The sequence below is a fragment of the Humulus lupulus genome, chromosome 9, assembly GCF_963169125.1.
Source record: "Humulus lupulus chromosome 9, drHumLupu1.1, whole genome shotgun sequence".
Lineage (NCBI taxonomy): Eukaryota > Viridiplantae > Streptophyta > Magnoliopsida > Rosales > Cannabaceae > Humulus > Humulus lupulus.
Window position 1 is genome coordinate 53,057,837 of NC_084801.1, and position 23,563 is coordinate 53,081,399.

General features: G+C 38.5%; 2 protein-coding genes across 2 annotated transcripts; both read left to right on the top strand.

The window, feature by feature from the left end:
- The first annotated feature begins 13,438 nt into the window (after positions 1-13,438).
- LOC133799716 (uncharacterized) lies at positions 13,439-14,720 on the top strand. Its single transcript, XM_062237719.1, has 3 exons — positions 13,439-14,184; positions 14,298-14,440; positions 14,671-14,720. Exons 1-3 carry the CDS (start codon positions 13,895-13,897, stop codon positions 14,718-14,720), a joined length of 483 nt encoding a protein of 160 aa, XP_062093703.1. The 5' UTR covers positions 13,439-13,894.
- A 2,939-nt stretch (positions 14,721-17,659) lies between these two features.
- LOC133799717 (T-complex protein 1 subunit theta-like) lies at positions 17,660-19,140 on the top strand. The gene is made up of 3 exons (XM_062237720.1): positions 17,660-18,137; positions 18,705-18,838; positions 19,029-19,140. The coding sequence occupies exons 1-3, from the start codon at positions 18,033-18,035 to the stop codon at positions 19,138-19,140; spliced, it is 351 nt and encodes a 116-aa protein (XP_062093704.1). The 5' UTR covers positions 17,660-18,032.
- Positions 19,141-23,563: the final 4,423 nt, after the last annotated feature.

Consider the following 23,563-nt stretch of genomic DNA (forward strand, 5'->3'; position numbering starts at 1 on the left):
TCGATACTGGTTCTACTATTGTTGCTAATTCTATGACTGTAGCGCCCTACTTCCCTATAGTCGTTACCATGTGATGTTAAGATGTGTCACTAGATTGCTAATCGAGGTGTTTGACCAAAAAGTGTGGTTAATTAAAATGTAAACTCGTTTAAATAAGATTTTGTGGTAAAAGGTCGGTCATTCCTTTAAATCATGACATGGTTACATTGAGATCCCAAAAATACTATTTAGAAACATATTTACAACTCAAAAAGTTACTTTACAGTCGGCCTAAGTGACAAAATCAACATTTATAACCCGCTCCTCAAAATGCCCCAGCCGTGGCGGCCAGGTAGGCCAAACATGTACGCACCGCTCCATGCCCTCTAACTCTTGGTTGATCGATATTATCCTTGCCCTTACCTGTACCACAGAGTACCCGTGAGCCGAGGCCCAGCAAGAGAATCTCAAAGCACAACATACTACAATTTATCTCAACAAATAAATACTTAATCAAAGGCAATAAACATTCTACAAACTTTTATTAAAATACGCAATGGCACGACAACACAACAACATCACATCATGTCAGCATAAAAGCACATAAATACATCAACATAGCATCATAGCAGTATATCAACACATAAGCACAATAGCATAACATCTTAGTAATACAATATCACAACAACAGTCTCCTCCACTCGGGGTGCGCTTTCAGGCATCAAGTATGCGGTCTTAACTGAGCGGGTATGTACAACACCCTTAGAGGGTCTCCCCCTAACGACCTCCATTCAACATGCTTAACACCGATCCCAGCCCCTTGTCGCTTTTGACTCTTGCCGCTCCTGTCTCTTGCTGCTCCCGGCTCTTGCCGATTAGACACAACCACATGTTTGACATAACAGTTATAAGCAACACATACAACACAACACACCACGTAGCTCTACGGGTACAAATAGTTCTCTTACCTGTGTCCCGAGCTATTTTAGTCAATGTGATCCCGAGAACAGTCCTCTAATCCGAGCTTCATTGAAAACCTAATCACAACGCATTCAAAATAATCATCCATCAAGTCCTAAACCAATAAATAACTTTGGAATATTAACCTAGCCTCCGGAACCTTGGATTCTACCAAACTGAGTAATAGAACCCTTCCCAAGCCTTAACATTTGGGTTTCTAAGATTAAAACCCTCAAACGACCCTTATTTGCATTTGAGATGTGGCTCGCCCCCTTAAGGGTCGCAGCGCGCTTAAGTTAGAGGCAAAATGCCTATCAACTGAGGGACATGTGTCGCGGCGCGCCTAGGCAGACAGAGGCTTTCCAGCCTCCTCGAATCACACGGGCCGCAGCGCCTAAAGAACAGGGTCGCGAACCGAGCCCCCAAACCCATAAATCTTAGCTATTTTCTGTGTTTTTCCTCGAGCCTAAACCCAATTTCATACCTCAAAAACCAATTCAACCCAGAACCAAGCCTAGACTTCCCTTACACATAACCTAAACATCATAACACAACAACAAACAACTCCACACACTCATCAACACCCAAAATCAAACTCGGAATTGAACTCTCATGCAAACCTCTAATCCTAGAAGAATTCAGCAAGAAGATCAAGTCTAAGAGCTTACCTTTGAATTGTATTCAACCCTGAGCTGATTTCAATTGCCACAAAATTCAGATTTCCTAAAGCTTCAGCCTCAAATCCATAGCCTCAACCACTTGAATTTTCCCAAAAGCTTGCTTAAGTTCCAAGAGAAAGAGAGGTGGAACCGAGAGAGAGAAAGCTAGAGAAATTGGTTGTTTTGTTTTCTTTTGACTTCCAAGATGATGTGGTAACTTAGTGTAATCCCCCAACTGCCTATGTCCCAAAATGCCCCTAAACCTATCCTCAACCGTTTAATGCCACTGAGGACAATCCCGTCATTTGCCACATCCCGTTAAGTCCTCGAGTGTTCCTATAAATCCCCGTTAATCTCAACATGTCCATAAATTACTGAATTATTACCCACTACCCGGTAAATCCTGAACACCAACTGTGTTCCCAAAATACCCCTAGGCTCCTCCCGAGCTGAGTATTCGTCCCCTTTGTGACTATTTAGCTAAACTGCTCCCTAGGACCGTCTCAGAACATGCATCACAAATATATCACCATTCACTCGGGGTATCAAACACAATATCCACATTTATCACATTTATGCCCTCAATTGGTTAAAATTACAAATATGCCCCTTGTTGACCCTTGATTTGGCCAACGACACGGAGTCAAATGTACAACAAAAGATAAAACAACAATTAAGAAAGATAATCCAATGGAAAAGAAGAAAACACCAAGGATTTATAGTGCTTCGGCCCCAAAGAATGGTAATGACCTACGTCCACTTAGTGCTATTATTATTATTGAATCTCAAAGCCATGATCAAAGAAGTAGGGTTCTTGAGTTTCACAAACCTTGGAAGAAATACAATGAAACGATGGATAATTGCACTATATCTCTCTTTCTCTCTCTATCTTCACAAAGAAATTCAGGGATCAAAAGTCCCTTCCTTGAGCTATTTTATGCATATTTATAGGCTCAAGGAGGGTTACATGGGCCAACGGGTCATATCTTTCCTTAATAACTGCGTATCAAGGTAATAATGAGGAAATATTCAATGCAATTATTATAAGATTACAATCTTAGAAGGAAACAAATCAAATTATACGACCAGCCTAGTCATATCTAAAAGTTAAGCCTTTATGAAGCAATGTGCCTCTGGTCGATAGTCGAACATCACATCTGTCACGTGTCAAGTCATCAGTAGCCATTTTTTGGGTAAAAATTTGTCCCCAAGTTTATTTATTGCGACCAGCAATAACTAAACTTAGGAAACTGACCCTTCGAATACCCCACAAAATCTGTCAGAGCTGCCCGTGCTTTCTTCAAAAAAGTGATCAATCATATCCAATCAAGTCTTTTTGGTTTCCCAATAACTTGTCTGACGGCCATTACACTTCCCCATGCTTTTAAAAAGGTAATTCATGATACTTCTTCTACCATGTCGCAGTCACTATAAGTAATACCCCAAACTCACATTTTTACTTTTCACTTGCCATCTGCTCTCCAAGAACTTCGAAGAACTTCCATCTTCAGAGCCCATAAATTCTCAGGAACTCACAACCAGACACTCGAAAGCTTTTGCATTCAAACTCCGTGTTTAGACTCCGTTCTTCATCTAAGTAAGTTTCATGAACTTCTTAGTAGTTTGAGTTGACATGAAAAACTGTTTCATACTTATTTTTATCTCTGAACCTTTGCATGTTCTTGGCTGAAACTGTTATGGGGATTGTGCGTAGATCAATAGATGTTTGATAGGGTAGTGAAGTAATGTTTTGTAGGAGTTAGGAGCCAGTTTGGTAGTCGAGATTGTAGATTTAGGGCGTAAAATCAAAGTAAAAATTCAATTTTTAGGCTAGTTGAAAAACTGGGTTTTTCCCGCCCCTTCGGAGTCGAAAAAACTTTTTTCCTGAAAAGCTTTTTACTTCCGTTTTTCAATCTGTTTTTCAAACTGCTCGTATAAAACTTAGTGTTTTCGCTAGAATGCTGCTGGCCGTATAAAAGATTAACTTTTATACGCGAGCAACGTTATTCTAACTCTCAACACAAATTTTTAGGTTTTATGTTCTCACCTCCCCCTTTCTCTATTCGCAGCTTTTCATGCAAGGTCCGTGGGGAGATGAAAGGCCTATCGATGATGACTTGCTTGCCCAATTACTTGAAGACAAGGAGAAATTGTCGCTGTTGATACCATAAATTCCTTTTTCTCGAACCCCACCCAATAGACCTCAGTCAAACCTTCCAGCCATGGGTAGAGTAAAATCCACTGCCCAGAAAAAGAAACCTTCCAACCCTTCAAATCAGCCTGCTCCTCAGGCTGGAATTCCCTCGACCAGTGGTCGGGAAAGAAATATCCCTGACCCAAACATTCAAACTCGCCCTCAGCCTCGAAACTTCGTTCAACCAGACGTTGAATGGTACGTCGTCCCTTCTAGTCGAGTAACGATCAGGATGACCGCTAATTATATTAAATAATATGGACTTCCTGGGGTGACACTAGTCCAACCCACTCAAGACCAATGGGCGAACTTGCTTGGAGGCGCTTTCAGCGCCTGGTCGAGGTACCACATCGAGGCAAGAACGATCCTGCCTCTTCATCCTTTTTTCTAGGGGTGGCCAATTACTTCGGGGTCGCCCCTTTTCGAATAACTCCCAACGGATATAGAGCTGCACTCTTTATCCTATATAGCCATAAGAAATGGCCCGTCCCCATGCCACATGATGTCAACTATCTGTTCGACCTTAAATCCAACCCCAACCCGGAAAACACGGGGTTTTTCCACTTCTGTCACCAGGAAACAGGTCGCACTTTCCTGATTGACACCACTTATATCTCGAATGTGGGGAAGTACCATCTGAAGAACTTCCTGAGGACTGACATGGTCGCGAACAATTTGGCCTTCACACAAGGAGGTAAAGTCTTTGTACCACTGGTCGTTTATCTTTCTTCAATTTTTTGCTGCATGTCCCTTAGAAATTTAGTGCGTTTCAGGCCCACGGTTGCGACCAGATCCTACTCCAGACATGGAGATCCGATCAGCCCTCCTGGCCAGCATGACCGACATAGAGAAAAGTGTCAAATAGCTGGTCACAGAGGCCAATCTGAGACTGGTCGGCCTTTTGACCCCTCACCAGGATGTGAGGGAGTCAACAGCGTGAAGTTCCACTGGTGGAGAGGTTCCCGAGTAGCACCCAGATGTGTCACAACCCCTTCCAAGGAGGGTGACTAGAGTGACAATCAGGGAACCCTCCAGCACCCCGCAGGCTACTGCTCCCCCCGCCCCAACAAGAAAGGGAAAAAAGAAAGTCATCGAACCTCTCGAGCCCCTCGATGAATCTTCAGATGAGAACGATAGTGATCTCTTGCTCTTAGATAGTTTGCCAATTCCCTGTCACTTATTTGACGGGGACGTCAATTTTAAGTACGCTCCCAATTTAGATTCAGACTTCTTCATGCCAAAGAGTGAGTGTAACACTAGTAGAGTATATAATGTAGCGACTAGTAATGATAGCTCGGGTATTTCACTTACAATTTTCTTTGTTTCATTTCCTAACATAACATTCTCAATCGTTTATACTATCTCACTGTTCGTGTATTTTCTTTTCTTACAGACATGGACTTCGAGAATGTGTTCGACATATACAGTGCCCTCGAGGCTCTTGAAGCTCCCTCGAGCAAGAAGAAAACGAGCAAGCGGCATCCTGGGGAAATCAATAAAGCGCCTCAGGCCAAGAAAACCTGTACTGCAGGACCTCCGGTAGACGGACCTTCAACAAATGTAACACCACCTCCTTCTCCTCTCGAGCAACAAACTCCTCCTGCTCTTGTCAGGTTGACACCTTCTCCACCGGCCCCAACCGACCAGACTAAGCAGGCTGCTCCTGCTTCCACAGGGGGCGACATATAGAGTCGCGCCTTAAAATCGGTCAAAGACAGGGTGGCCAAAATTTTGAAGCACGAACGTTGCCGAGAGGCGATGGATTCGACGGAGACGATGAACATCGACCAGATCTTAACCTGCGCATTAAATGAGTTTGCCAGTGTAAGTTATCTTTTCCTGTAGAGACAACCCTTTTATACTCTATAGTCAGTTTAACTTTCGCTCTGATCGCAGGCAATGATGACCCTTACTACCGGCCGACTCTGCTCGGGTGCTATCACTGAGCAGTCCAGGCCTTTGGAGAAACGACTTGTTGAAGAACTCAAAGTTGTCGAAGCAAAATATGCTGAATAGCTTGAGGCAGTGCTTGAGGAGAAGAACAAACTGGCTGAGGAGTTAAGGGAGAAGCAGACTGCTCTAGATAAGGCCATCGAGCAAAGAGACAAGTTCAAGGAGTCTAACCACGTCAACTACCATGAGGCTAAAATGCTCGAGGAGGAATTGACCGAGAGCAGACAAGAGAATACAATGTTGGAGGGCCGGATCGAGAAGCTTGAAAAAGCTAATGCCAACAATTTGGAAAGGTACAAGAGTGCCATGGTTAAGTGTTTCTATGACTTCAAGAAACACAACCAAGAGGCTAGTTTCAGCTATCTTCCCGAGCACGCAAGGCATGCTGAGCTAGCCCGCTGCATTGCTCGATTGGTGGAAGAAGAGAGAGCAAGGGTACCTGCCTCGCCCGAAATCTCCTTGGCCACTGGCGTGGACGGGGCGGACAATGAAGCTACAACTGTCGTCGATCAGGGCACCCCTCAAGATCCTCTAGCATCGTAGTTTGCTATTTTTCTTTCTCTTTAATCTTTTAAGTACATGGCCTACGGGTTGTGATGTAAAGACACTTTTATTTTCTAGTTGAATATTTATTGCTGCACGGGTAGCTTTTACATTAAATTGAACAATTACATCCGAGCAGCGACTGCTCGCGGTGTAAAAGGATCCATTTTGATATTATAATATATTTTCATCTTATTATAACATTTGTTCGCATGACCGAACTTAGCATAGTACTTTGGTTTGATTTAACAAAATACAAAATTTTGAAAAATACTCTAAGTACCCTAGCATGCTTTCACTTATTTTGCTCATGTGTTTACATACCATTCGATATGCTTTGCTTACTAAATACCTTATGTGCCCCCCAAGTGATCAAGGAGCTTTAGGTCCTTGGTCACTTGGCTTGACCAAAACCTATTAAAAAAATACTGCTCGGAGCAAAATAATTAAAATTGTAATACAGCAAAACAACACACGTAATGAGCAAATACTTGTATAAAATACAATAATTGGCAAGAATGACTGGCTGCGCATAGTCCCTTATATTTCTCGTAATAAATGGACAAAATGTGTCTATACGAGTGATAAAAAAGATCTTACACTTATAAGCGATTAGTCACATAAAATAACCTACCCTTTTTCATAACTTGTAAAAAGTAAAATTAATACAAGCCAATCCTTTAAGAATGATTGTTCATTGATAGTACTTGCACAGGTGTTCTCCATTCCAATAGCGAGGAATGAGATCTCCATTTAGGTGAGCAAGTTTGTAGGTGCCTGGATGGAGGACTTCTTCAATCTGGTAAGGCCCTTCCCAATTAGGTCTGAGTACTCCAGTAGCTTGGTCGCGGGTGTTTAGGAAAACTCTTCGAAGTACTAGATATCTAACATTGAATTTCCTTTCTTGCACTTTAGAATTGAAATACCGGGTGACTTTTTGCTGGTACGCAGCTCCTCGGAGTTAGGCTTGCTCACGTTTCTCATCAACTAAGTATAGGGATTCCATCAGTAGTTGGTTGTTCGAGCCTTGATCGTACGTTATTCTGTGATGCGAATGCGGATCTAACTCAACCGACAACATAGCTTCATACCCATAAGCCAGGGAAAATGGGGTATGACCTGTCGCTGTTCGGTGGGAAGTTATGTCGACCAAAGGACTTCAGGCAATTGTTTTTGCCATGCCCCCTTAGCTTCTTCCAGTATTTTCTTCAGAGTATCCTTTAGCATTTTATTGACTGCTTTGACTTATCCATTTTCTTGGGGATGAGTGACTGAAGAAAAGCTCTTGATAATCCCATGCCGTTCGCAAAAGTCCATGAATAAATCACTATCGAACTGGGTGCCGTTATCCGAGACAATTTTCCTTGGCAATCCATAGTGACAAACGATGTTTTTGATCACAAAATCTAGCACCTTCTTGGTCGTTATGGTTGCAAGCAGCTCGACTTCGGCCCATTTAGTGAAGTAGTCGACGGCAACCACAGCATACTTAACGCCGCCCCAAACTGCAAACAGCCACAAACTTTGCATCTGTTTAAGCTCATTAGGGGCTGCTCGTGGGATTTTGGAGAACCTCTGACACTTGTCGCACCTCCATACAAACTCCATCGAGTCTTCATTCATCGTAGGCCAGAAGTATCCTTGCCTCAGGATCTTCTTTGACAAGCTTTGCCCCCCAGCGTGGTCTCCACAAAAGCCTTCGTGTACCTCTTTCATCAATTCTTTGGCCTTCTATTTTGAAATACATCTGAGGAGTGACATTGAGTATCCCCTTCGGTACAAGATTCCATCAACCAAGATATACCTAGCAGCTTGCCGCTGAAGGGTCCTAGCTTTGTTTATGTCCGTTGCTAACACGCCTTGCGTTAGATACTCTATATATGGCGCCATCCTTGTATCTGCCATTTGGATCACCATAGTGGTCTCCTCTGCTCAAATGCTTCGAATAGACAGCCGCTCAACCAGTACTATATTCAGAGTATCAGCATCCTTCGCACTTGCTAACTTGGCCAAAGCATCAGCATTGGAATTCTGGTCACGAGGTACTTGTTGGAGGGTGTATTTATCGAACTGAGCCAATAGATCATTTGTTTTGTTTAAATAGGCAACCATCTTTAAACCTCGCGCCTGGTATTCTCCCATGACATGATTCACCACCAGCTAAGAATCACTGTAGATGTCGAGCACCTTTATATTCATGTCCCTGGCTAACCGCAACCCAGCGAGTAATGCTTCATACTCGACCTCATTGTTAGAAGCAATGAAGTCAAACCTGATTGCGCAGTGAAATTGATGCCCTTTTGATGTTATCAATATCACTCCTGCTCCGGCATGGCACTCGTTAGAAGAACCATCTGTAAATAATTTCCACAAGGGAGCTTTGTTTTGAGACTCAGGCTCATTAGACTCTTTAGTCTGCTCACGATCTGGAAGTTCAATGAACTCTGCAATGAAGTCAGCCAAGGCTTGCCCTTTTATTGTTGCTCATGGCAAGTAAGATATATCGAACTGCCCTAGTTTGACTGCCAATTTTAACAATCTACTGCAGCCTCTGGTTTTTGCAGGACTTGCCGTAGAGTCTGGTTGGTCAAAACTGCGATTGGGTGAGCTTGAAAGTAAGGCCGCAACTTCCTAGAGGCCAAAATTAAGCAATAGGCTAACTTTTCAATAGGTGGGTACCACAGCTCCGCCCCAATTAGCCTCTTGCTTACATAATAAACAACATTCAGCACGCCTCCTTCCTCCTTTACTAAAACGGTACTAGCAGCATATTCCGTGATCGCCAGGTAGATGAACAAAGTTTCCTTATCGACCGTCTTTGACAAGATGGGTGGTTGCGCCATATGAGTTTTCAATGCTTGAAAAGCCTACTCACACTCCTCCGTCCATTCAAACTTTTTGTTGCCTCTAAGTAGATTAAAAAATGGAACACACTTGTCCGTTGACTTCGAAATGAATCTACTGAGAGCGGCAATTCTTCCGGTTAAACTTTGAACGTCCTTAATCTTTGCTAGCGATTTCATATCGATCGGGGCTTTAATTTTCTCGGGATTGGCTTCAAGTCCTCTTGAGTTAACTATAAATCCCAAGAACTTCCCTGATCCTACTCCGAAGGAGCATTTAAGGAGATTCAACTTCATTTTATATTTGTTCAAGACGTTGAAGCACTCCTACAAATCCTTTATATGCCCTTCTGACTTTTTCGACTTGACTAGGATGTCGTCGACGTAGACCTCCATGTTTGTGCCGATCAGGTCTTTAAACATGTGGTTGACTAGTCGCTAGTAAGTCGAACCAGTGTTTTTCAAACCAAAAGGCATTACTTTGTAATAGTAAAGCCCCATATCAGTCTGAAATCTAGTGTGATCCTCATCAGGGGGATGCATGCTAATCTAATTATACCCGGAGTATGCATCCATGAATGAGAGAATCTCATGCCCTGCAGTGGCATCGACCAGCTGGTCAATTCTTGGGAGTGGGAAAGAATCTTTGGGGCAGGCTTTATTAAGGTCTATGAAATCCACGCACGTGCACCACTTTCCATTTGGCTTGGGAACTAGTACGGGATTAGAGACCCACGATGGATAAAACGCCACCCCAATGAATACATTCTCCTTCAGCTTTTTGACTTCTTCTTTTAATGCCTTTGATCTATCTTTGTCGAGCAGCCTTCTTTTTTGTTGCACCGTTGGAAAACTCTTGTCGATGTTTAGGACATGACTTATGACTGCAGGGTCTATTCCGACCATGTCTTTGTGCGACCAGGCAAAGACTTCCTGGTTCCTCCTTAAAAACTCCACCAGTGCTTGTTTTGTTGTTGTCTCTAAGATTTTACTGACTTTCACAAGCCTGGTCGGATTTTCTTCATCGAGTTGGACCTCTTCAAGGTCCTCGATGGGTCCTATTTCTTCATCATAATCCCCAAAGTGAGGATCCAAGTCTCTATCCTCACTTTGGGCAACGCCCTATTTGGTGACATTATCACCTGAGTGGGCCTGAGCATCAATTGCCACTTGCAACTCTTTTCTGGGAACATCTCTCGATACACCCTTCTTTGCCTTGGTGATCGAGGCGTTGTAGCACTCCCTTGCTTCCCATTGATTTTCCAATACGCATCCTACCCCTGTGTCTATTGGGAATTTCATGGCAAGGTGCCATTTTGAAGTGACGGCCCGTAGGTCAACCAGAATTGGCCTCCCAATTACAGCATTGTATGCTAAAGGACAATCAACTACTATGAAAGTAGTGAGTAATGAACTATTATCAGGTGTGGTACCTGCTGTAACTGGAAGCCTAATCGACCTTGTTGGGGCGAGCCCTTCACCGAAAAAACCATAAATGGTTTGGTTGCATGGCTCTAGGTCTTTGATGAACAACTTCACTCTTTCCAGTGAAGACTTGTACAGGATGTTGACCGAACTTCCTATGTCGACCAACACCCTCTTCACCATCATGTTGGAAATTTGTACATCTACGACCAGCGAATCGGAGTGTGGGAATCGCATGTGCTGGGCGTCGTCTTCAGAGAAGGTTATCAATTCCTCCTCTATTCGAGCCTTTTTCGGTGCTTAATCCTCCACACTCATCATCTCGATGTCATATTCGTGGCGTAGGGTTCTAGCGTATTGTTCCCTTGCCTTCCCACTGTCTCCTGCAAGATGTGGGCCTCCGCAGATGGTGAATAAAGTGCCTGCCATAGGAGCTGGTTATAGAGGTGGCTAGCATTGGAGTGCAGGTGCCTGCTCGTTGCCACCTTGAGCCTCTCACTAAGACCCTCCTACGGCTCGCACATATCTTCTTAAATGTCCCTGCCTGATCAGGAACTCAATCTCATCTTTCAACTGGTTACATTCATTGGTGCCATGCCCGTAGTCGTTGTGAAAACGATAGAACTTTGTCGTATCTCTCTTGGAGATATCTTTCCTTATAGATGTGGGTCGTTTGTAAGGCACGCTTGAGCTGGTCGCCTGGTTGACTTTAGCTCGGCTTTCGACAAGGGTCATGTAGTTGGTGAATCTTGGCTCGTATCGATTGCCTTTGGGGCGTTTACTCTCATAAGCTGAGGGTTCATTGTTCGCCCGCTTTCCACCATTCCTACCACTGCCATTCCCATTACCGTTGCCGTTGCCATTGGGCTTTTTCGACCCGTTGGCGACTTTGGCGAGTTCTTCCTTGGGCCCCTTGTCTTTTGTTTGCGATTTCCCTTCGTTGGAAATCCTGTCTTCGAGCTTGATATATTGATCAGCCCGATCCAAAAGCTCTTGGGTACTTCTTACCCCATTCTTTCTGAGGCTACTCTAGATGGTTGAATGGCGCCTAACCCCAGCAGTTAGAGCCATCATCTTACCTTCATCGCCCACTGTCTTAGCTCCAGCTGCTGCTCGCATGAAGCGTTGGACATATTCTTTTAAGGGCTCTCCTTCTTTCTAGCGTATCTTGACCAGCTGGTTGGCCTCTGTGGGGTGTACACGACCCGCGTAGAACTGTTTGTAAAATTCCTTCATGAAAATTTCCCAAGATACTATACTAGCAGGAGGGAACTTGGAGAACCACTCTTGGGTGGTGTCAGACAGTGTCAATGGAAAGATCCGACAGCGGGCATCTTCCAACACTTTCTGTATATCCATTTGTATCTCAAACTTATTAACGTGAGATACCGGGTCTCGGTACCCATCAAAGTTCGACAATGTTGGCATCTTGAACTTACTGGGGGTTTCAGCCACAACAATCCTTTGTACAAAGGGAGTGCCCCTCCTCCTATCGTACTCGATATGGGACGTTCGTCCCCCGACCAGTTACTATACCGCCTGGTTCAGAGCATCAATCTGAGCCTGAACAACTTCTGGGACTGCTGGGGCCACTGGTGCCGGGGGAGCGTACTCGTCGTGCCTCTCACGGCAGTCGTTAAGTACGTCCCTTAAATCATCGTCTCTACGTCTCTGCTCGCTAGCTCCTAGCCGACTAAAGACATTCTGCTGCCTGGGTTGCCCCCCAGCGTTGTGGCTAGCTGGCCTATTTTCTATAGGTGGGGGCTTCTGCCTCCACCTCTTTCCTCATTTCTCCAACCAACATTTCTTCTGCCGGAATCAGCTTCATTATAGTCATGGTCATCTCTGAATTGTGGCTGACTACGGCGTGACCGGCTGTTCACGCTATTTCCTCCTCAGGCTGGAATTTCCCGAGCGTCAGGGGGAGGCCTGGACTGGTCGTTGGGGCCCCGTACATTGTTATGCCGTTGGGGGCCCCTGACTCGGTGTTCCTCCTGTTTGTAGAAGGACACACTACACCAAATACCCATTTCCATAACACATGAATATAATAGAAATGAAAAAGTATTATGGTAAATGTTATATATGTAGCAAATGAAAAAGGCAGTAATATTTTGGGAGCCTGCCACTTGTACATTTTTTTTCAGAAAAAATCACACCAATTTCGGACTCACCATTTTGTTCTTCGGCTAAGCAAAGTTTGAACTCTATCTTCGGTTTCATCATCCCTGCTTCAAATCTGAGCTCACATCTTCTCCATCCCTCAAATCTCAGCCTCCATCCCTCATATCTCCTCCATCTCTCTCTCATCTTTCTCTATCTCTCTGTCAGTAGGGTTCCATTCGTTGGGTTGTTTCACTCCTCTTCGGTCTTGGCATGCTAGGTAAGAATATATAGTTTTAGGTGTTATTGATTTGGGTCATTGGTTTTTTATGCTAATCGAGCTTAATTTGGGAATAAATCTAATGGGGTTGTTTGATTTTCTGTTTCCCTCTCGTGTCTTTCTCTCTACCTCCGGCCTCCCCCGACCTCTGGTCTCACACTCTCTCCATATTTCTCGGCAACAGACAGTCCAGCAAGCCGAGCAGCGGAGGAAGCAGAGCACCCACCGACGGCGACTTCTCGAACAGGCTCTCACCTCGCTCTCTCTGACTAGCAGCAGCACAGGAAGGGACTCCTCCAACAGGTTCTGTCAGCTCTCTTCTTTCTTTGTATTCAACTTTTTAATTGTTATTATCGAAATGATTGAAAGCTGAAATAGTTATTATTGAGAAGATTGAATGCCGAAATAGATAATATAGAATTGAGCAGTGGGTTTATACTTTATATTTTTGTGAGTAATTGATGTGGTTACTGGTTTATATATTTCTTAATATCTTGTTTCCACTTGAGAAGATTCATTTGGACATTTGGTTTCAAATCTTTTATTTTGCTCAGCTTTTCATTTTTAAAGCACACAAGTGTTTGGCAAAATGTGTCAGAGAATATTAAGAATATTTGATGTTTTGAACTTATTGTTTGTTTCACAAAATGTCTCAGAGAATTATAAGCATATTTTAAATGATTGTTTGTTGGAATAGTAAGAATGTCTCAGAGAATATATATATATATATGTCATGATCTTTGTAATCAATCTCATTTTTACACACTAGAAAAAACTAAGATCAGTTGGGCAGTTTACAATTGGATTTTTGCCACCCGAAATATACATTGGTTTGGTTGAACACTATAATATACATGTGTACCTATAAGATACAAAATAAACATATAAGAATCTGATCTCACTTGGCTAGTGGTTGCTCACTTTTTTGTTCTGTTACCAGAAAAAATATTTGGACATGGAAGTAGTGTGTTCGAAAGTTTCAAACTTTGGATTCTTTTGGCTTTTATTGATTATTGCTTTTACTAGTAGGCAGAAGTTAGGCCATGTAGATATTGTTGGGGGCTGCTATTTGGTCAGAAGGCACAGACAATGTTTCAATCCGTTGGTGACCCATAGTAGAAAGAATTGTTTCCCCGTGGTCAATAGTCAGAGGAGTTCAGATAGTGGCGCCAGTTCATCTGAGATTGATGAAAGATTGGTTTTTAAAGATGAGAGTTCTCTTGACGGTGGAGGCAATGGTGCTTCGTAAGACTACTACTTGATGTGTTATATGTTTTTATTTTTATGAAATTTTCAAGTCTGCTGCATTTTATACACATTTTCTTGACTCATCAATGGTTCTCGTCTCTTTATGATAGTGAATTGGCAGAAGTTCCTAGCGTTGTATTACATTCTCCGGATGTCAAGCGTGAGATAATGATGCTTTCTATACCTGCTATTGCAGGGCAAGCACTTGATCCTTTAGCACAGCTTATGGAGACTATTTACATTGGTAGATTAGGTATGATTCATTGATTCGTTTAAGATTCTCACTACCTCTAGATTGCTTGAGATTTTGATTTCATCTGACTGTTTTTCTTCTCCTCTATGGTTTTGGAATTTTGTTCTTAATTCTTTGTAGTAAAATTCTTAATGCTTTTAGTCTCAAGAGTGAATTTATAGATATCCTTAGGTCTACTCTAGGTGATATCTTGACTATTCCTTATGTTCTGCATTTTCCTTTTTTCTTAGGCTCTCTGGAGTTGGGTTCAGCTGGTGTTTCTGTGAACATCTTTAAATAGATTTCAAAGCTATTTAATATTCCTCTTCTCAGTGTTGACACTTCTTTTGTTGCTGAAGACATTTCAAGAAGTGAAAATAATTCTTCTGCTTCAGGTAAATTCAATGCCCTTGTAATTTATTATTTTATAGAAAAGTATTGTTCCAAATTAAAGATTGAGATAGAAATAACTATCCTTCTATTTTTTGAACTGATTGCTATGCAGAGACGCACTTTCTAAACAACAGTAGCAATGGTAGTAGACCTTTTGATGTAATAGCAGAAAGAAAACAATTACCATCTGTGTCCACAACTTTACTGCTAGCTGTTATGATTGGTACTTTTGAGGCTTTAGCCTTGTCTTTGAGATCTGGCTTGTTTCTAAATATCATGGGAATATCATCAGTAAGGCCCTAAACACTCAGCATACTTGGCATATCGGCTAATAATCTGGTTTCTTTTATCTCTGCAAGAAGATATACGCATAAATGCATATTTGTTAGTATTATTAGGTACTCCATATACTTTTGGTTGCCGTAATATACTTGTATTTTGTTTAATTGGGTAATGTCATTCTTGTAACGGCGGGGATAATTTTGCTTGCTTTTGGAGGCCTTTCAGGCATTTTTTAGTTTTCTTTTTTCAAGTATATAAATTTCAATTTAAGTGAAGGAAGAGGAGTTTTACAATTTAAAACTGGATTGATGTCTGTCGTTAAGGTGTGTGCTTAGTTTGAAATGGATAAACTTCACTTCCAGATTTTTAGTCTGTTTGTTTTGCATTCTATACACTTCGACAATAATATTATATTTGCCATATATTTACTTTTTATTGTTTCCAAAATTTTAGCAAAAACTTGCAAAAAAGGAGGGAGGAGTTATAGATAGAAGCCAAGACATTGCTCTTTTGCAAGATTTCTACAAACTCTATCGAGAGCAGAATGACGTGGAAAAGTTACAAGAAGAAGAGTTGAATTTAAGGGAGACTGGGGCTTTCAGTGGAGACTTGGGCGAGTAAGTATTTCACCCATTTGAACTCAAATAGATGGCACTTTTATTTATTTGCTTTTTTTTCTGTTTATGCTAATACTGTAGTTTTATTTTCTAATCTACCTATAAGGAGAAAAACATAATTATGTGAATGTGACTTTCAATTTTCTCCTTTTGTTTATTTTTGTCCCTTGGTTTATTACTAATTTGAAAACCTTCCTTTAACTATTAGGAAAAGTTTGATTTGTATATTCCTCTATTTTTTTGGCCAGCCCTTTATCTTTGGTGTTAAAGGTATTTTCTCAGTTTTTCTTTCATGGCCATCATATTGATCTATTTATTGATTACTTTTTCCAGGTTGGAGAGAAAGACAGTTAAGAGGAAAAGAGTTTTTGCTCAAACATATTGTTCACCTTCTTGCCAATGAGCAATCACAACTTCGTGTTCTTGAAGAAGTTGAACCCGTAAGTTTAATCTCTTTAATGTTCATGAATGTTTGATATATTTTGCTATGTGAGTATGTCATTGTATTGTCTTTAGATTGCCATTAATCATTATGTGGTGCACCTAAATATTTTATACTAAATTGTCTTATTCTGAAATTCTGAAGTGAGATTTGTGAAATGTATTTGAGATTATGTTGATTTGGTTTCACAACTAGCTATGTAGAGTTTTTCTTTTTCTTTTAAAGCTGTTGCTTAGTTTATTATTTGCATAAACTTGTGAGGATGAGTTCTATGTAGAGGTAGAATTGCGTATTTTATTGAAATTTTATGTAATGTTCATGTAATTTGTTGGTAATAGTGTAAACTATTAAACACTTGACATAAGGTAGAGTAGATTATATATACATTTAAAGTGACTGGTAGATTATATATATTTAATGTTCATGATCATGACTATACGTTTAATAGGCCCTCTCTTATGCATTTCAGAAATAGTGACTTTTGGTAGTCTAAACTGTTGCTTGGAATATCAAACTTCTTCTGATGTGGCCCCCAGGTTAGCAAGAATATATACAGAAAATTCGGATTGTATTTTACCGTTCAAAACATATATATTTCACATGGAAAAAGTAAACTATTTCTTACTTTTGAACTTGGGAGTGGTACAAAAATACACACATATGTTTAGACAGTTCAGAACATATATATTTCACACAAAAATAGATAATATGATTTTGTGATTTCTTATATTCATGATTTTCGATTACTACTCCAGACCTCTTTGATTTGATTAAGTCTTTCTCATTAATATTGCATTCCAAATCCTTAAACTTGTTCTTGGATAGTGAATTACAAGAGGTATATATACACATAAAGAGGTTGATAATAGTGAATCATTCTCTTCTGCTGTTGCTGCTTCTTCTGGTTTGAGCTAGAATTACAATAGGTATATATACACATAAAGAGGCTGATAAAGAGGCTTATTTTTATTACTACTTTGTAGGTTTTTGCTGTTTAGTTCTGTTGATGTTTAGCTCTCTGTTTGGTGATGTTTTGTTGTTTAGGTTTTTGTGTAGCTGCTACAAACGCTAAGTTTGGTGAGCATGTTTCTAACACTACTTCAGAACTTGGATTGATGGTATGTGAGACTAATAGCAACAATGTTGAATAGCTGATACATTTTATTGAATTTTTTTATGTGAAATCTGATATTTATGATATTGATTGGGTGGGGATGTTTGTGTTATTATTACTTAGTATGTAATGGATTATATTGCAGAGAAGATATAATATATCTAATACAGATTGTGTCTCATAAGATATAATAGCTAATTATGTATTAAATTCCAAGTAAGATCAAAGGTATTTAAGATAACCTCTTACCCCATTTCACGTTTCCTTGTCTAGTGCCTCATAATTGTCATATATAGAGTGTCTTCAATTCTATTATTTGAAAATTAGATTAGCTAAATTTTATACAATTTTGGTTGTATTACTAAAAGGGGATCTTGTTTCCCACTCTTTAGGATTCCATAATCTGGTTTGTTGAAAATTTAAAAATTGCATTAAGAAATGGTGGGGAGTTTATTTTCATGTTAAATGATGCTGAGAAGGCTATTTCATCCTATGCTTGCAATTTTTTTTCCTTTGATTAAAATTGTCTCAATAGATTTTTTTTAGATTTTTGCTGATTTTTGGTACAACATTCAGAAGTAGGGTCTTATGTACTGCTTTTTAAGCTACTTTTTTTTTCTTTTTTTTACAAGTATATTGGTAGCTACTTATTATTAATATTCCTTTCGGACTTCTATAGTAATTAGTAGCTTTTTAACCCAACAATTTTTTTTAATACTTGTATTTTTTTTATGTGAAATAGCATGTCTACCTTTTTAAGCTTGTATGTTCTATTATACCTACTTCATTCAAGTTGCTGTATTTGTTGGTGGTGTGGATACCTCTACAACTGAGACAAAAGGAATAGTTCTAATTCATAGTGCTGACCAGGTAAAATTCTGAAATGGATATTTTTTGCTTGTTGTTATATGAACGTTTCTCTTCTTATTCTGGCTTGCTTATTCACGAGGTAGCCAATATACTTAGCAGTTATTTTCTGTTTTATTTTCTTTATTTCTTGCTTTTTATTTGCATGCACTTGCAGTTGCCTGTCTGTCAATGCCTTTGTTGTTGTGCCTAATTTTGATCCTCCACGTAACTAATGTATTGTGCAAAATTTTCCTTCATCTCATATTAATGTTTTGTGGCATCCATTTTTCTGGGTTCTTTTGGTTGTTTAGTTCATATTTTCTCCTTAATGAATGATGAATTAAAAAAGAAAAGCTTTTCTTGCTGGACAGTTTTGGGCTTGCAATTCTATTCTTTCCCATGATATTGGTGGGTATTCCTGACTCAGGAATGCCAAATGACACCATCGTGAGAATACTGTTCTGCTTTGTTCTTGCTCCAGTTGATATAAAATTGCTTCTTAATATCTTGGCTTGTTATGTTATCCTTGACATTTTTATGTATTATGTGCCTTTAAGTAGTTCTCATAGTTTTTTTAATATCTTGTAGCTAGAAAATTATGCGAAAACTGAAGAAGCTAAAGTTGAGGAGCTTATAAAGGCAGTTGTTGATTCCGGTGCCAAAGTAATTGTTAGTGGAGCAGCATTTGGGGAGATGGCACTTCATTTCTATGAGCGCTACAAGTATAACACCTTCTATTGTGTTTTTTTATTAATTAACTTACTAATTTTCAAAACATACTTGTGACTGTTATACATATCTAAATGCTTTTGATCTTTTATGAAATCTGTCAAAAAATTTCAAGTTTTTATTATTCTATTAAGATTTTTCTTAGCATATCTGATAATTTAATTTGGGACTTTTTCCTTGCAGGCTTATGGTTTTGAAAATTAGTTCAAAATTTGAATTAAGACGATTTTGCCGCACTACTGGTGCTGTTGCTATGGTAAGTCAGCTAGCATTTAATAGTACTCAATTTTTTTGAATTTTTTCCAAAACTCTCTAACAATATTCTTATTTGTGTTACAGTTAAAGCTTAGCAAGCCAAACCCAGATGACCTGGGACATGTTGATTCAGTTTCAGTAGAAGAAATTGGTGGTGCTAGGGTGCATAAATATTTTGTGGATCAGGAAACGATAACAATTGCAATATAAGTATCCGGGTGTGACTCGAACTTCAGACTTTGTGTGAGCAAACCAAAGGCTAATTGTTTGAGCTACCACCCTTGGGTATTTTGTTCCTGTTGTTTTTATTATTTATTTTTCCTTTTAATCTCATTAACATTTCCCATAATGTAAATATAGGTCATTGTTGTGAAGAATGAAGAAGGTGGGAACTCCGTAACCACTGTTTTATTGCGAGGAAGCACAGATAGCATTTTAGATGACATTGAAAGAGCAGTTGATGATGGAGTAAATACTTACAAGGTAATTTGGACTAGTTTTTCTTTGTGTATCGATCTTTATTTAGAAGCAACATTTGTCTTTGTATGGTTCAGATTAATAAGACGGATTATATTCATTCCTATTGCTCTTTGTAATTAGTTGGTCAATCCACATTTTCCCATTAGTGCCACCTAGAATTGAAACCATGTCATTGATATTACTTTTTACTACTCAATTTCTCTATCAGTAGTAATTTCTCTATCAAACTAGGATTTAAGAAATATTGTGGGACTAAAAAATAATATAAACCCTTGTTTTAATAAGGAGTTACATTTTGCAATGGTCTAGCTTTAAACTTGTTTATAGTGGATGTATTAGTGGCCAGAGAAGTGTTCTTCAGAAGAAACTATAATTAGTGAGAATCACAATAGGCAATAGTCACAACTAGCCATTTATTGGTCTCTTTCTGGGCTACTTTTAATGTGATTGATCAAGATAATACAGATGACGATGGATTGGTAGGACTCTAGATATCGGAAAAATTTGGTACTTTTAATTTGATATTATTGTTTTCCATGCGAGAAATCAAAGCAACACACATGTTAATCAATCACGAGAATACGTAGTGTGTACTTTGTAGTTTTTTCCTTCTTAAACTTTTGAAGTTCTTGTACTTGCTTCTTCTGCTTTTTGATACTTTTTTACTTGTTTATAAGAGAAAAATGGAAAAGAAAAGAAAGTAAAAGTTAACGTTTTGATATATTTAATATGCTAATTTAAACTTATCTCATACCGAAAAGGTGGACCAAATATATTCAGTAGTAGTGGTCCAGACTAATGTCATTACTAACATCATCTTTATAACAATTTGAAATCCACATTAACAAAACTAGCTAAGACAAGACAATTTGAATTAATAATGCCACAATCTTGGCAAATTTCAGCTTCAAATTCAACAATTTCATAGAGATACTCAATTTCTACAAGGCATGCATGCATTAATATAACGCTCTAGAGGCACATGCATTAATGTGTGTATATATTTTTTCCCCAAATTTTAAGATCGAATTAGATAAATTTTGGATTTCAAAGGCTGTTTTAATATCTATTGACAAATTTTAATTTTGTATTAATCTTTTAGGTATAGATTATATTCTTTCGGTTGTGGATCGAATTGGCAAGGAGCATTGCAAAGTTAATTTGCAAGAGGTACGGAATTTGTTCTTTTAAATCTTATTATTAATATCTTAAAAATGTTAGAGGAGTTTGAATATCTTAAATATTCATCCATAGAGAAGTAGGTTCTGAGATTAAAATTGTGTGCTGCGGTGATAACGGAAGGTTGAAAACTTGTGTGTATTAGAGAAGTAGGTTCTCGAAAATTTGTTTGTGTGCTGCGGTGATATAAGGAAGAAAACTTATTGTGTGTTGTTTGAATTTTTTGACTTGGTATTGATAGATGGTTAGGTAAGCTTTTATATGTATAGATTAGATTTTCATTATATGTATAGATTAGATTTTGCATTTAGTCATATTGTTTTCATTATTTCCATATGTATATATTAGATTTAATTGCCATAACCCAAGTTAAAATCTTGTCTTTGATCCAAACCCAAATAGTTAGTGGCTACCATTTTAGAATCTGATTTTTAAATTAAAAAAAAAAAACACTAGAATCTCTTGAGTAGATATTGTAGACTTGTGTTAAGAGTTGTCTGGGCTGTTAGGTTGGGAAGATATTGTAGATAGAGAGTGAGATTTACTTAGAGAAGAATTTGGCAATCTTTGGGAAAGGGGATCCCCTCAATCTAACTCAACCTTGTAATGTTTAAGGTTTTGGTCTATACCAGCACTGGCTATTAATTAATAATGAGGAATTTCAGTAGTTCTCTCTAGATTTTGGTTCCTAAAAAACTACTATAAGGTTTTCAAACAAAGGAAATTCTATCTAAAATAAGTGAAACTGACTCTGCCTTACTGATTTCAACATAAATCTCCATAATAAAATGCAAACAAGCTTTTCAAGCCACAAAAACAAAAGTAATTTACACATTCAGACATTGTACACAATATTTTACTATTTATTATCATTAATATTGATCTCAAAATGAATCCTTCTCTAATTCTTTAGTGCAGCTGAAGGAGAGCATTAACTAAACTATTTGTATAGTTTTTAGTTAAAAGAAACTGAATACAGAACTAAGACATAGAGCAGGATTCATTCTGAGATCAATACTACAAAACTTGCATAATAAGAAGACCAAAATCATCAGCAATCCCTTACAATCGTGTATAGACAGAGAATATAATATAAAATCTTACTCAAAATTACAAATCTATGAAACAAGTATTAGATAGTGTACCCCACAGAACCCCTTTGCTAGCTTGAAAATCTTACCCTTGTTCATTGTTGAAACTTCCTTTTACTGCAGAATCAAACACACAAGCACTTCCTACAAATTAAAAACAGTCAAAAAGTCTGAAGTTCCTTAAGTAAGAACTTTGAGGCAGTTTCGCAATAGACTGCTAAACCAAACCAAAATATATTCCTAAAAATCAACATTCATGCTCATTCCATAAGAAACAGGGGCTGATATGATTAGTATAACAGAAAATAGAAAGCCATAATTTAAAAGAAAACCAAGAAATGAAATGCTTTTATATATTCAAGAGAGTAATTAGCTCGTAGAGGGAAAACTGCCAAGACTAGAGGGAAAAAAAACTGGTAAGAATATGATGGTATGGTGGAATAAAATTACAACTAAAAAGTGTAATTTCTTCAATTAATTATAACCCAAATCTGAAAGTACTTAGCCATATGATGGTATGGTGTATTATGATTATCTATATAGCCTATAAGTAGGTCCAAACAAAGTGAGTACAATAGATTGAATTTATAATGTATACTAACAGAAAATGGTCACATTAACAAACAGATGGCTATGTATGCTTCTTAAATTGGCCCTGAATTGTGAGATATATGACACTTGTTTTGTTAAAAATGATGTTTAAATGCATGCTCATTTGGTAATGTTTTGTTAAAAACAATATATCTTTGAAATTTTTTGTATTTAAAAGCAGTCCAATATTTGGTAATGTTTAGGGTCAGGGAACGTTTATCTTTTTCTAAAGATTGCTTCTTATTCATTGAAAGGAAAATGATTTCAACAACAAGTTTCTGGGTCAGCCATTTCTTTTTATTTGAAACAAGTAAATAATAATATGCTAAAATTAGTACATATGTAAGAAAATAGGTTCACCATAATCCAAGTAAAACTTTACCACCATTTATATTCTTGCTCATAAAAATAAAAAATAGGAAGAGAAATCAGAGATCATAGATGGAATATTATACAAAGACAAAAATCTAAGTCTGACCATTGATGATACTGAAAGGTTAAATATTTTTGTTTATAACAGAAAAGATGGTGATGAGGCTAACATTCTCATTCTTCATGTGATCTATTCTATCATACAAAAATAGTCCACACTCCACACTACACACTCCACAAGCTGCTAACATGGCAATGGAATTTTGGAGGGGACCACTCTAAATACTAAGAAATATAATAATAATCTTGAGCAAAAATATAATAACAAAAAAAACAAAAGAGATCAATGTCTTTTCATTTTGGTTGGTTACCACCATTTGGATCATATAACCAATTATTTTTACAGATTTAAAAGACTGAATTAATCATATTATACTCTCAAGGAACAAGTTCTTAAGAGCACATGATGTAGAGTCTGCTGCCCACTAGACATAATATCCTTTTTTTTCTTAATCAAATTAAAAGGGCCAGTGCCCACTAGGCCTTTCAATTGATATATTTACAACCCACAAAACAATTGAGGTCGAAAATAACAATATGGTCAACTTCTCTATTAAACAACATTGACTTAATGACCTTTCTTTTCTTCTTCTTTTTCTGCAACTAACCCCAAAACAATAAAGGAATTCTTCCATTTTTAATCATTCATAGGATAAATAGCAAATATAGGATATTTAGCTGAAGAAAAGG

Bases quoted from the DNA above. Each gene is read 5' to 3' on its own strand.
- LOC133799716 (XM_062237719.1), top strand. From the start codon at position 13,895: ATGGAAGTAGTGTGTTCGAAAGTTTCAAACTTTGGATTCTTTTGGCTT. The intron at 14,185-14,297 runs GTAAGACTACTA...TCTTTATGATAG, and splicing joins GGTGGAGGCAATGGTGCTTC to TGAATTGGCAGAAGTTCCTA. The intron at 14,441-14,670 runs GTATGATTCATT...CTTTTTTCTTAG, and splicing joins TATTTACATTGGTAGATTAG to GCTCTCTGGAGTTGGGTTCA.
- LOC133799717 (XM_062237720.1), top strand. From the start codon at position 18,033: ATGTTCTATTATACCTACTTCATTCAAGTTGCTGTATTTGTTGGTGGT. The intron at 18,138-18,704 runs GTAAAATTCTGA...AATATCTTGTAG, and splicing joins TAATTCATAGTGCTGACCAG to CTAGAAAATTATGCGAAAAC. The intron at 18,839-19,028 runs GTATAACACCTT...TTTTCCTTGCAG, and splicing joins CATTTCTATGAGCGCTACAA to GCTTATGGTTTTGAAAATTA.